Source organism: Filicampus tigris, chromosome 4 (genome assembly GCF_054856515.1).
Source record: "Filicampus tigris isolate MCC_2025a chromosome 4, RoL_Ftig_1.0, whole genome shotgun sequence".
Classification (NCBI taxonomy): domain Eukaryota; kingdom Metazoa; phylum Chordata; class Actinopteri; order Syngnathiformes; family Syngnathidae; genus Filicampus; species Filicampus tigris.
The window spans coordinates 18071657-18084534 of NC_141220.1; the positions used below are offsets into that span (position 1 = coordinate 18071657).

The 12878-nt window shown below is 41.0% G+C and overlaps 2 protein-coding genes and 1 long non-coding RNA gene across 5 annotated transcripts; 2 read left to right on the plus strand and 1 right to left on the minus strand.

Moving 5' to 3' along the window:
* The first annotated feature begins 18 nt into the window (after nt 1–18).
* hacd3 (3-hydroxyacyl-CoA dehydratase 3) lies at nt 19–4725 on the plus strand. Of its 2 annotated transcripts, XM_086027963.1 has the most exons (11): nt 21–271; nt 448–490; nt 596–669; nt 742–906; nt 1423–1468; nt 1553–1663; nt 1734–1861; nt 1933–2045; nt 3544–3650; nt 3722–3853; nt 3943–4725. In XM_086027963.1, exons 1-11 carry the CDS (start codon nt 194–196, stop codon nt 4017–4019), a joined length of 1074 nt encoding a protein of 357 aa, XP_085884089.1. In that variant the 5' UTR covers nt 21–193; the 3' UTR covers nt 4020–4725. The 2 variants fall into 2 exon arrangements, with proteins under 2 accessions (XP_085884090.1, XP_085884089.1); XM_086027964.1 differs by lacking the exon at nt 596–669 and having other exon boundaries at nt 19–271.
* Nucleotides 4726–4783: 58 nt separating this feature from the next.
* ints14 (integrator complex subunit 14) lies at nt 4784–10611 on the minus strand. Its single transcript, XM_086027961.1, has 11 exons — nt 10104–10611; nt 9922–10029; nt 9668–9823; nt 9010–9128; nt 8779–8921; nt 8277–8369; nt 7485–7629; nt 6742–6875; nt 6406–6524; nt 5298–5363; nt 4784–5223 (listed from the first exon to the last, which is right to left on the minus strand). The coding sequence occupies exons 1-11, from the start codon at nt 10323–10325 to the stop codon at nt 4990–4992; spliced, it is 1539 nt and encodes a 512-aa protein (XP_085884087.1). The 5' UTR covers nt 10326–10611; the 3' UTR covers nt 4784–4989.
* LOC147148747 (uncharacterized) lies at nt 9930–12454 on the plus strand. 2 transcript variants are annotated; one of them, XR_015086455.1, is made up of 5 exons: nt 9930–10317; nt 11177–11283; nt 11352–11441; nt 11538–11684; nt 11768–12454. It is a non-coding gene; the product is annotated as an uncharacterized LOC147148747 (long non-coding RNA). The 2 variants fall into 2 exon arrangements; XR_015086454.1 differs by having other exon boundaries at nt 11538–12454.
* The last annotated feature ends 424 nt before the right edge of the window (nt 12455–12878 follow it).

Sequence of the window (12878 nt, forward strand, 5' to 3'; positions counted from 1 at the left end):
GATACTGAGCCAGCCAATCACAGTAGAGGACAATTACGCGTCAGCGTAGCTCGCGCACGTCGCTTCGATGACAGCGCGAGAACGCGCCCGTTTGTGGAATGTTCTGGCTGCTTTCTGCACAGCTAGCATGTGGAACGCAGACATTGTCTTGTTTTTGTTTGATTTAAAACTAATTGACTGACATAAAACAATAATGACATTGACGCCTCTTGTTTACTGGGCTCAACGTCACGAGGAAATCTTCCTTCGCGTGGAGTTGACTGACGCCCAGGTGAGCTTGTAACTGTTATTTGTTTCTTTAGCGTCAGTTAACCGAAGCAGGTGATTAATAATTAGTTGCTCCAATAGCAACGAATTGGGGGAGTGCGTACAATGTAACCAGGGAGATTACTCAAGTTGCTTATGTCTTCGTATGAATGGGCCTAAACTTGTCTTTTCTCCTTGCAGAATATTGACGTCCACGTGCATGAAAACGTCCTTCACTTTCAAGGTGACATATTTCTGTGTGTCTGTTGTGTTCACGCTCCTGATGCTTGTTGGATTGCAAGGCCTGTTTTGGGAACATATTTAAAATTCCAATATTTTGTGTGTGTAGCCCAGGGCCACGGTGCTAAAGGTCAAAACCTGTACGAATTCAGCCTGCAGTTTCTTTTAGCTGTAAAAACACAGGTATGTGCAGTACACGCTTCATGTCCATGTCCTTGTTTCCTCTTCCGAAAATACTTTGGTGGATGTGTGCAGGTGGCTTACAAGTCCACTCAGCGGCAGGTGAACATCAGTGTGAGGAAAGAACAGCAAGGCTGGTGGGAAAGGTTGACCAAACAGGAACGCAAGCCGCTCTTCTTGGTTCCTGATTTCGACCGCTGGCTTGACGAGTCAGACGCCGAGATGGAGATCAAGGAGAAGGTGAGCAATGAGCTGCTGAGCTGCCATAGTGGTACCTTCTAAATAGGGCCATTTTTTAGGCCAATGCCGTTTCCGACATTTGGCGGGGGAAAAAAATCTGGAAACCAATTAATTTGGCCGATTTTTAAAAGTGTATATTTATATATCTATATATAATTAGTAAAATAACTTATTTGTCCCCTTAATGCTTACAACGACAAAGAAATGAATTACAGGCAGGACCTTTGAATGTTTACAATACTTTGTGCTGTAAACAGAAAGGAATTTTCAAGTACAAAATCATTTAAAAAGTATGAACTGATGAATTTAGCTTTAGAAACACCCAAATTGTGTTAGCAAATATCCAAATTTGGGGAAAAATTATTTTTGTGTAGTAGTAAATTGTCTTACGAGCTTGGTCACGAAACAAATTAAACTTTTGCCGGTAAGTCACGGTACCACTGTGGTTTGTAAAGACAAAAAAAAAGACAACTAATGACGAGCTCTTGTGAATGAACTGCCTTGTGCTTTGCTCAGGAGGAGAGAAAAAACAGACGGAAGGCTTCACGGCATGATCAAGAAGGTGAGTGTGGACAGAAGTTTCTTCATCTGCGACAGGCGGAAGTTTCACCGTAGCAAATAGTCATTGCTGCGTTTTGCGTTTCAGGGTTCATCAGTCTGAAAACAGGATATTTGTTTACATACAACTTGGTGCAGTTTCTTGGCTTTTCTTGGATATTTGTCAACATGACCATTCGCCTCCTTACGTTTGGTCAAGGTGAGCACGTGCGTGAGTGCTTTTTCCCTCGCATGATGGCCACACTCACGCTGAACGTATCATATTTCAGATTCCTTCTACGACACATTTCACACCATATCCGGCGTCATGTTCTTCTGCCAGATCCTGGCAGTCGTCGAGGTCCTCAACGCTGCTTTTGGGCTAGTCAGGACGGGCGTGATTCCGACTCTTATACAGGTCTGTCTTGACAATGTGAAATCTCTTTAATTATAACATTTGTTTCAACATAATCCTCACTCTCTTAATAGTTGTTTGGAAGGAATTTCGTCCTCTTCATCATTTTTGGTTGCTTGGAAGAAATGCAGAATAAGCCCGTGGTCTTCTTTGTTTTCTACCTGTGGAGTGCCATTGAAATATTTAGGTAGGCCATTTTTTTTAAAACACTCAATACTTTCATATGGTTATTTTTACAGTTTTAAATAGATAGGCATACACCTACTATACCATACCTATTGTCAATTGAAGAGCTTAATTAAAAAAAAAAAATCTACTCTTCTTTTTTTTAATTGATTTGACCATTCATTTAATTTCTAAAGTGCGTGGCTCTGTGTGGGCAGGCTAACCAAAAGTTTTACTCAAGTACTGTTACTTTAGATTAAGACTTAAATTGTCCTTCAAATACTGTATTTAGTACATGTTCAGTGAACTAGCAAGTACTAACTGGTCAGCAACTTCTGATTGAACATTTTTAAATTACAGCATGAACGTCAAGTCCAAATAAAATATAAACTAGGAATCTAATTTCAGGTGTTTCTGAGGTCAGTGTTATTATCGTTAAGATAACAAATTAAGGCAAATTCAGCTACAAGAAATGTTCTTAATCATTATTTCTTCACACTTGAGAAACAGCACAGGTTTGAGTTGGAAGTTCTCGTAGACGGAAATGTGGACATTTTTAGGCAGTCGCAGATGACAGTTGCTGACAGCTGTTCTTTTTTGTATTGTGTAAGGCAGAGCTGGGCATTCCGTCCCAGGGACGGAACGGTTCGTCCGTCCGTCCCGGATGGACGCCCTTTTTGTGGACGGTCGGACAAAGGATGAGAACTCTTTTAAAAAGGACGGACTAAGCAAGGACGGAGGGTCAAGTCCCGGCTGACATGTTGTGTTGGGTTCTTTTAAAAAGCAAGACAGCCTTGCTAAGCCTGCACAACACTGGAGTGCGTTCCCTCCCTGCAGTATTGTTCTCGCAGACATAGTCTGCCCCCTCGTGAACGCCCATTTCACTGACAAGGGGAAAAAAAAAACACTGAAAGCTATAATCCGGAAGTGGACGACGTTAGTTCTCCTCCTAAAGTAACATTGCCTTATTTTGCAATAATTATTTTATTGCAAAATATGGGGGTGACCGACGGAATGTAAGGAGGCAAGCGCTTTAAAAGAGGACGGACGGGCTCGGAGGATGATCATTTTTATGAATAAGGACGGAGGGACGAGGACGGAAAGGTTACCCAGGTCGCAGACAGAGGACGAACTGGCAAAAAAGGGTCAAGTGCCCAGCTCTGGTGTAAGGTAAACTTCGATTGAATGTGTGACGTTTAAGTTGTTGCGCCTCTTCTGACTGTCATGGGTAATGAAGTCACTTTGAAAATTTTGCTTCTGGGTGGAGTCGCGGTTTTCCTGCATCATCTGACCACCTTGGCTGGGTTGGATTGTTAAAATGTGACAGCGCCTGAGGCACAAGTCTGAAGTCTTTGTGACAAATCAAAACAAATAGCGAACAATAATAGATAGAAATGGAAGTAAGCAGAATGAAGCTTAATGTAACAGATGTTGTGCCCCGTGAGTACATATCCCTGCTAATGCATCAGCTACATAAATAATGTCAATCCAATGTAAATGCTAAAGAGGCTTTGCTGCAGGTATCCATTCTACATGCTGGGATGCTTCAACACTGAGTGGAAAATCCTGACATGGTTGCGATATTCCCTCTGGATGCCCCTTTACCCGTTAGGTGCTATCGCTGAGGGTAAGTTTGCGTTGACCGATCTGAAAGTTGATAAATGACAAAATCCAAACACAAGTGTCACTTCCAAACAGCCGTCGCTGTGATACAGTCCATTCCTGTCTTTGACAAAAGCAACCTGTTCAGCATTCCTCTGCCGAAGGCCATTGGCACGTCTCTGAGCTTCTCCAATGTCCTGCGCGTGCACCTCGTTCTCATGTTCCTTGGTAAGCAAGCGCGCACTTTGAAACAAATGCAACGTGCCCGAAGAGCAAGCCCAAGTGAATCGTCTTCCATCGTTCATCCCTTCTTTCAGGACTTTTTGTCAACTTTCGTCATCTCTACAAGCAAAGGCAGAGGCGGCTCCGCAGCACGAAGAGGAAGGCTCATTGACGGGTCGCTCCTCACGCACCTTTGCTGTCTGTTTCTTATCAGCATTTCCTTGAGAGAGTCTTATTTTACAGGTGCCTTTCCATGTTTGCTAAACCTCCTTCCTGCAGTTAATTTGCCCGGTCCCCTTGAGCGTTTGCTTGCATTACCAATTACAACTTTTTTAATACGTCTGCTTGTTTTGTTAATAAAGTTCTGCAAGTCCATGTAAAGGGATATTTTTTTAGTTTACACACCACAGAGAAGTGGTAACAAGTTACAACCCTACAAAATTTTAATGACTTGAAAAAAAAAAAAAATCACCAAGTGTGTGTATATATATGAGGCTTCAAAATCCCTGAAAAATAAAGCAATTGTCTGCACACACAATGGGGTGGGTGTGTAACGAGGTGCTCTAAAACAGCCAGCCTGGCTGTCAATTTAATATTTTATTTTCCCCTTCCTTTTTTTGTTCCATCTCCACATTTGAATGAATAGTTCTGTCTTTGCACACATTTTTGCAATTATCTTAAAACATGTACACTGTATTGAGAACCATAGCTCTGAATTCACACTTCTGGATCTTCAAGGTAGAATTACTGGTACTGTCTTTAGTGTTCCATTTTATTAGACTGACCATAAATTCCAGTGTTTCTGCTGCAATGTGTTGTACTTCATTTGTGAATTACTATTCAACAGGCCTCTGGGGAAATAAACTTCTAACCAGCAATATTTTTGTCATTCTGCTTTTGTCTGCTCATTGAAATCCACCAGATGTAAACACTTCATGTAACTGACAGTGATTTGACAGAAACTTTATTAACACAATGTATAAAAACTTTTTTCCCCCCCCAAAGGAGTGAAGTTTGCTGTAGTTGTTCCACATACAAGGTTTTTGAAGCCGTCCCTGTAAGTGACAAGGTGTTCAAAAATCACTATTGGTCTATGCAGTTGTCCATGTTTCAGTGCATTTTCCCCCAAAGTCAAGTGTGGCTCAGCTTGAGAAGTCGGTGTGCATGGGGACAATGTTGTGCTCAAAAGCAGCATACTGGGAATCCCCGGTGCTGGCCAGCTTAAGCTGCTGGGCTGCGTGGGAGAGCTGGAAAGCGGCGTCAGGGTGGGCCGAGTCGGGCAGCAGCGTGCACTCCCGCTCCAATAGTTCGGCCACTCCCTTGAGGAGGTCCCAGAATCCAAAAGCTAAAGCGGCTTTCCGAAGGCGGTTCAGCTCCTGGGAGTATCAAGACAGTGGATAATTCACAAAAAAGAAAAAAAAAAAAAGAATGTATGTAGTGCAATTTTTACCTTGTAGAAGGTCTGTGTTTTATCAGGCAGTTTTCTTGCATTCCTCAGAATCTTTTGCACATCAGTCTAAAATGAATATAAAATGACCTTGAAAATCTCTCTTAAACTCATTCAGTAACAGGCATTTTCAGACCCTCTTTTACCCGAACATTTAAAAAATATATAAGTTATTGGGATTGACTGGCTGGACTGTGAAAAGACATAAATATGTCTTTGGGATTGAATGAGTTAAAGAAAGTCAAATCAAAAATGTTCTTCACAATAATATGTTCCTATGCGCATCACAAGTGTAAATATTCTGATTAATATTGTTTATGGAATATGAATTGAGTAGAAAAATCCACTTGTTTTTATCCATCAGCCGGTAGCCATTTTGTCTCGTACTGCCACTTGCTGTTGACTGAAAATTACATCAGCACCTAATGGTTCAGGTAACAACCAATCACGGCTCACCTATTTTGGGGGATTGGTCATGTGACTTTTGCAAACTGAGCCCTGTGATCTCATATTCGGTCAACAGCAAGTAGCACAATGGCCACATAACATTTTGCTGCTTTATTCATATTCCAAAAACTGAACATTAATCAGACCTTCATGGTTAGATTTGCGGGGCCACAGAGAACATATTGTCAAGAACATTTTTGACTTGACTTCTTTAAGGGAATAAAAACACTCAAATTGGTGCTATCCGTCATAAACATTTTTTTTTTTCCAGACCCTGTTTTACCCTAACAATTGAAAAAAATAGAATACATAAATTCCTGGGATTGAATGAAGTAAATTCGTCAGTGATAGTGAATTAGTTAACTTCAGTTATGACGCTCCCATTAGGTCTTCAATGGAAGCCCCTTCTACATTCCACATGATGAATTACTATCAAGAAGAATTTCATCACTTCTACTACAGTGGAGATTTAAATCATAGCTCTGTGCTAACATGTGACATGTAATTTTGTGCAGTAAACTGTTTTATTCACCACCAGTCATCACATTGTGTTTTCTCTTTCCAAGGCATCTTTTCAAGCATAAAGGCCTTTTGGGAATTTCAGTTTAAATTCCCCTCAAGGGACACTTTTAATGAGCATGGCCACCAAGCAGGAGAACTTCACCTGTAGTCCGCTGGCTTTAATCCACACGGTAACATTTTGGGCGTAGCTTCGTTTGACGGGCGGCTGCACGGGGAAAGGACTTTTACTGTCGTCCTCTCCGTAGGGGTTTTCCGCCGCCTCTGAAAGGCAGGAAGTATATATGGCATAGATGCCATTTAATGCCCTTTTAATGATTAACTTCCTGATTATGTTCATATACCGGAAGACCTTTGTCCTTGAAGCGCAAATGTGGTGGAAGGGTAAGTGTGTCACAAGTGAAAGTATACAAAGCTTCAAGAGGTGAGTATGAGGTGAATACACTGGAAAAAATGGCTGACATTTGCTTGGGGGTGTTACCTGAGATAGGTCCCAAATGGGAGATCTTCCCCAGCCAAGGCAGAGGCTCAGTACTGGGTTCAAACAGTGACATCATCAGATTCGATTTCTTCTTGCTGTCTGCTTGCGAATACAGCATGCCGAACCACTCGGGCCTGTTATAAACAAAGCGGTTTGAGACCACTCACTATTTAACATCATCATTTAACAATTCAAAATCAGCGTTTCACAGAGCCATGGTACATATTTGCCGGTAGAAAAATCACATCAAACAAATGTCACAAAGACTGGAAATGCCATTAATACATTCCACATATTTTTCTTCAATTAAATTGACATTGTGCTGTTCCTTGCAGTGTGCATGCCTAGGTTATAAAAGAGTAATTTGTCAACACATTTTTTGATTAGAGTTGCAAGTACATTTTTCTAAATTTTTTTTTGTGCTGATTTCAAATCTGCCCTTGTTTTTTCTCTAGTCTGAAATGTCATAGCTGTAATTACATGGTAAAATCTGCATTGTGTAAGGTTTTAGGTAAGATATTATATATTGTGTAACATATTTTTTTAAATCAGTGCCAAAAATACATTTAGGGACACAAAGCAATCTCTGAGTAAAATTTACTGTTGAACAGTGTAATTTTCAGACCAATTAAGTGAAATTGTGTAATTTCCCACGCCACCCTAATGTGTCACAGTGCAGTATTTGTAAATCCGTGATTTGTGCAATCAACTCTGGACAGTGAACATGACAAGATTTTTCTCACCCCAACTGGACAAGCGCCACCATGCCCTCCACTTTTAGGCTGCCATGTAAGAGGACGCAGAAATTTGGACTTTTCCCTGCCATTTGACTGGCAGACACTTCCTCCTCCAGCTCGTCTGCGCCACCGGTGCCACCATCATCAACATCTGAGATGAAGTCAAAGTTCATCGTTAAGCAGGAGCCCTTTTATTCTTTACTGCAGTAACTTATTAAGCCTTATTCGTCTTTTTTTAATCTACTGAATTGTGTGTTGCAGTAAGCTACAGGTAGAAGTGAAAAAAACTGTATTGGAAAAAGATTGTTTGACATTCCCGTGGACGGATGGATAAAAGTCAAGCCGAATGAGACCATAGTGCTGGAACAGTTAAACAATGTCAAAACACAATGAGTGTCAGTAAACAGCTGAAAACAAAGGCCAGGAGAGATGGAAGCTTTACATTGTGATATTTTAAAGGGAAAAGTATTCCAACAAAAAGCATAAGGAATTAATATACTCTTGCACGGTCAGTGTCAATGTACCGTATTTTCACGACCATAAGGCACACTTAAAAATCTTAAATTATCTCCTTATGTGTGCACCGAGTTCCTAAATCTATAAACGTTGTTGTGTGACTTTGAGTGCTCTGCTTTAGTGACTGGGAGCATATCCTGCCGACAAGCTGCCAATATAGAGGAAAGGCAGACGTGAGTGAGGACAACATACGAACATTGAAGGTGGAAGGGTGGGCGTGAAAGAGGACGCCAAAAGCAATATATGGTAATACAGCAGAGGGACAGACAGGCACACACTCACCTTTGTTGACAGCAATAGGCAAGACCAAGTGTCTTGATATGACAGGAGGACTGGAAATGTCAGCAATTTCAATAAAGCCCACAATTTCCAGATCTGCAACAAATAGAACACAATGTTTGGTTACAGCTCACCATAAGTCATTTGTGATTTTGAAATTACAGTTCCGACACGGGGAGGAAAGTTACAAACCGGGTTCCCTGCCAGCGGTATGATTAATACATTGCAAACTTGTGCAACTGGTTGAAGTCCATTGCTCAGCTGTTACATTGTCCAAGTTATCAGCAGATGAAACATCTTAGCACTTTATCGTCACATTCTGGCCTCTTTATAACGACAAGGTCATCTATTGTTTGCTTTCTTTGTATGTGTGTCTGCTACATGTCATGACAGTCCCCTCATAAATGTTATCTTATTATAATACTTATATGAGGCTGTAGAATTGTGAATTTAACCAAGGAATTTGGAATACAGCCTGTATTCAGCTTTATGGCAGCAAAAGTACCTGGATTGACAGTTCGAGCTAAAGGTTCCACCTCCTCATCCACCACAACAGGCTCAGGTCGAGGGAACACCTGAACGTCTGCAGACAAGTTCCCACAGTGCAGGACAGCATGGAAGGGACAGTAGGCCTTGTCAATTAATCTCCTGGAGATACACAAAGAAAAAAACGAAAAAAAACTATTTTGTAAACATGTTGCATTACTAGTGAATCCGTGTATAACAACAGCCGTACCCAAACATGGCTTGTACGCCCTGCATGCACAGTGGGCCCTCCACGGTGAAGACCTGTCCGTCACCTCCACTGAGACAAAGGAGCTCCTCCCATTTGTCTAAAGCACCTGTCAACTGTAACTGGAATACAACAACAATGGATGCTTTATGGTTTTGCGTTGTTAGTAAAAGTGATCAGTTCTCAAAAATAAAGGCCAAGTGATTGCTTTGAGCTGTTTTATGACACGCCCAGTTGAAGTTTATGGTAAAACTAGACATAGAACAAACAAAACAAATACCTGTTGTGTATTTAACCAAACCACATAACTTTGTCTGACAAAAGTTTGCTAGCTTCATGCTAACACATAACATGGAACGTTGTTGACCACCTAACTAAACTAGCATCGCTACTACGGTAGTTCCAAACATTTGAGCAACTTCTCTTTAAACATAAATGGTGGCATCACATGCACACAGAGCATACAGACATATTCGCAGTAATATATTCATTCACTGTGAAAAAGGATTATTATTACTGCTGCTTAGTTGTAAGTCATCTTTAGACATGGGCTGATATTAGATTCTGCCGTCATGATAACTTGTTTCCTGGGAGTCACTGTGATGAGAGCCCAAACAGAAATCAAGATACGGCATCAATTAAATAAAGATAACTTGGGTACCTCCTCTGTGTTGGCAACACACATGATGTACATTTTGGTCGGGAAGGGGAAGGGCAGAGGAAACTTCTTGTCGTCCCCGCGGTGCCTCAGTGACTGCAGCGAGTGACGCAGGGAGCCTTTTCCAATACCGAGAGATCCGTCGGTCACCAGCACCACCTTAGGGACACAATGTGGAACAACATCAACAACAGCCCTATGGCGTAAATACCACTGGAGACGTTAACTTTTTCAGGTGGTCTGCTTCATTACGATACCTGACAGGGACAAGCACTTCCCCACTCTTGCTGCACCACGTTGCTGACCCCATTCAGAGCTGATTCCACGCACGTCTTGTCATAGTCTTCTAGGTTGCTGAGGGCGTCCTGCACAGGGAGTAGTATTAATAACCACAGAACACCCCCCACACCGTCTCGTACGAAAGACGCTTGGCGTGTACCTGTAAAGCGTTATAATCCCTGGTAAACGGCACTAACAGTTCCCAGAGGGACGAGAAGGCCATAAGTGCTGTGAACTCCAAACGGTAGTTGGAGGCCATGTGCTCGAATAACATATTGAGCCCGTGGACGGCCAAGTTCTTCCTCTGGAACTCTTCGCTGCTGTCCTGCGACACCGGCCTCGTCATGGACAGAGACGCGTCCATTAACACTACAGTAGGCATGATTTACTGCTACAGTGTTGAGGACTCGTTAGCTACGTGGACGCTAGCATCGGTATGGGGAGGATGTGCTAACGGGAGCGTTCATATTTTTCAAAAGCTAATTTTACAATGTAGGAACTTGTCGCCGTTAAATGGGGATGTTGTGAGTAAACCATTTAGCAAGTAGGTTATTAACTAAACTGAACGCTTCGTGTTGAACTGTTGTCTAGTTGCTAAAGCTAAGCAAAAGCTCGTTCTCGCCCCTTAGGAACCATCGAGTGCTTTTTGTGTTGATATGTGCACATAATTTCCCGTCCGAGATGGCAACAAGTAATACAAGGTTCCGCTTAAAAAAAATTTTTGAATAAAAAGATAAAAATAAAAAAACAGTACTGAAATAAATGTTTTGAATTTAAAAACACATTTCATTTTTCTCAGTCACAATAATCGTGATACTGAAATACCACCGTGATTTTAAAGAGAATACCAAAAATGTAACTTCGAGGCACATATTTCATATGGGGAAAAAAATTCAAGGCACACCACTTCGCAAAACAATGCACAAAAAGTGGATATACAGTACAGGTTAATTATGCACCTTCTGTCGTCCATTGGAAGAGCAATTCATTGTTTTACCTGTTGGTTGGCATTGTTAAATAAAACATTTATCAGATTTTTTTGGGGTCAAAATAATTGCCGTATAACTTCCCAAGGCACACGTACCTGATGATCTCTATACACACGTATGGAAACATCCCATATTAGATTGCACTCACAATATTAAGGGGAAAATTGCAATTACATTATTTTTTTCCAAAATTGTTCTCCAATTTTAACAGAGTATCATCTCCGTTTTATTTTGTCCACTACAGGACTCAAACCATGACCCTCTGGTTTGACCCCTCCATATTCTTGGGTTGACTTCCCCTTTAAACTGGAGGCAGGCAGAGGCCGCCTTTTGTGAAGAAGCCATTCCAAGGTCAGTCTTCTCTAATTATGGCCGCCATATCACTAGTAAATGTGACTGTAATATTTTATGTCCTGTAGAATTACGGAAAATTCTTTGCTGTCACACTACTGAGTTCCATTCTATGGATCTCAGTCTTCTCCTATCTCATGGTGTGGTGGGCCCATCAGGTCAGCTTCTGTAGAAGTGCATTTTTGCATAGCAGATAAACAATACTTTTCCATTACAAATATAGTCCAAATTCTGAATCTTGTTTGTTTTCACAGGTCAGCGAGACCTTCCGCATCCCAGCGGCGATCATGGGCCTGACTGTCCTGGCTACATCATCACCAGCGTTATAGTGGCCTGTGAAGGCCTTAGCGACATGGCCGTGTCCAGTTTATTGGCAATAACATTTTTAACATCACAATGTGGTGAGATTTTGTCATCATCTCCAATGTTTTACTTTACTTCAACTGGATTATTGACACAGTTCCTGTCATCCATCTTTGGAAAGTCTGCCGCTCCCATGGCTCCTGCACTCGCTCATGCACGGTTTGGATCCCGTGGCCGTCAGCAGTGACGGGCTTTTCTGTGCCATTGCACTGCTCTTAGCGGTGCTCCTCTTCTTCATCATCTCCATCGTTTCCTGTAAATGGAAACTTTACAAGGTGCTGGGTTTCATCATGCTGCTTCTCTACATCATTTTTGTGGTGCTCAGTGTAATGCTGCAGTATCGCTTTCTACTGTGCCCTGTTTAAGTTGGCATATGTCTTGAAATAATACTGTTAATGTGTGTTGTACTGTATTCCAAAACACATTCACAAGGCTATCAATATAGTGGAAATTTCATATATCTGGACACTAATGTAATAATTTCTAAATATGTTATTGAACATTTAAACAAGTAGTTGGTAAAGTGGTCTTGTTGAACACACTAACACACTTTTAGTGACTTGCTTATCTTTAGCTCCTCCTTGAGGACAAAATGAAGAATGGGACTTTTGAATACAATTCAGACTAAAACGTTTTTTTACTCGTAGCAAGTAAACATTTGTAAATGTTTGATTGTGTTCGTACTGTATTCAAAATCATTTGCTCATCATATAGGCTATTTTGCAGTTCCGCTACTAGGACATTTTTACATTGTATTTCGCAATTACTTTGACATCAAGAATTTCTATAATAAACAATTTGTAGTGAATGTTGTGGTCAAGTTCAAATCCAATGTCAAAATGGAGGTGGTCATGAAATAAATCTACTTTTCAATTGAATGGGAACATAATATATAATATATATGTATGGATGATATGTATGTAATATGTATATATTACATAATGCAGTGCACCTTCCAACAAGGACCATTCAAATAGAAGACACAAAAATACACTGACACAAAGATGGCTCATTATCCTGCCGTTTGGACAAATCATAGAAATCAATTGAATCAACATGCTGGAATGATTTGTTTTCAATAAAAAAAAAAAACATGCCAGTAAGTATTTGGCATGAAAGTGGACTTCCTGGACACTATTAGTGAGGTGGGCCTTATTGGAGTGAGAGTGAGACAATACGGTATAGCTAATCTTCTTAAAGCCTACAGGTATTAGCTATTATGCTGATCCATT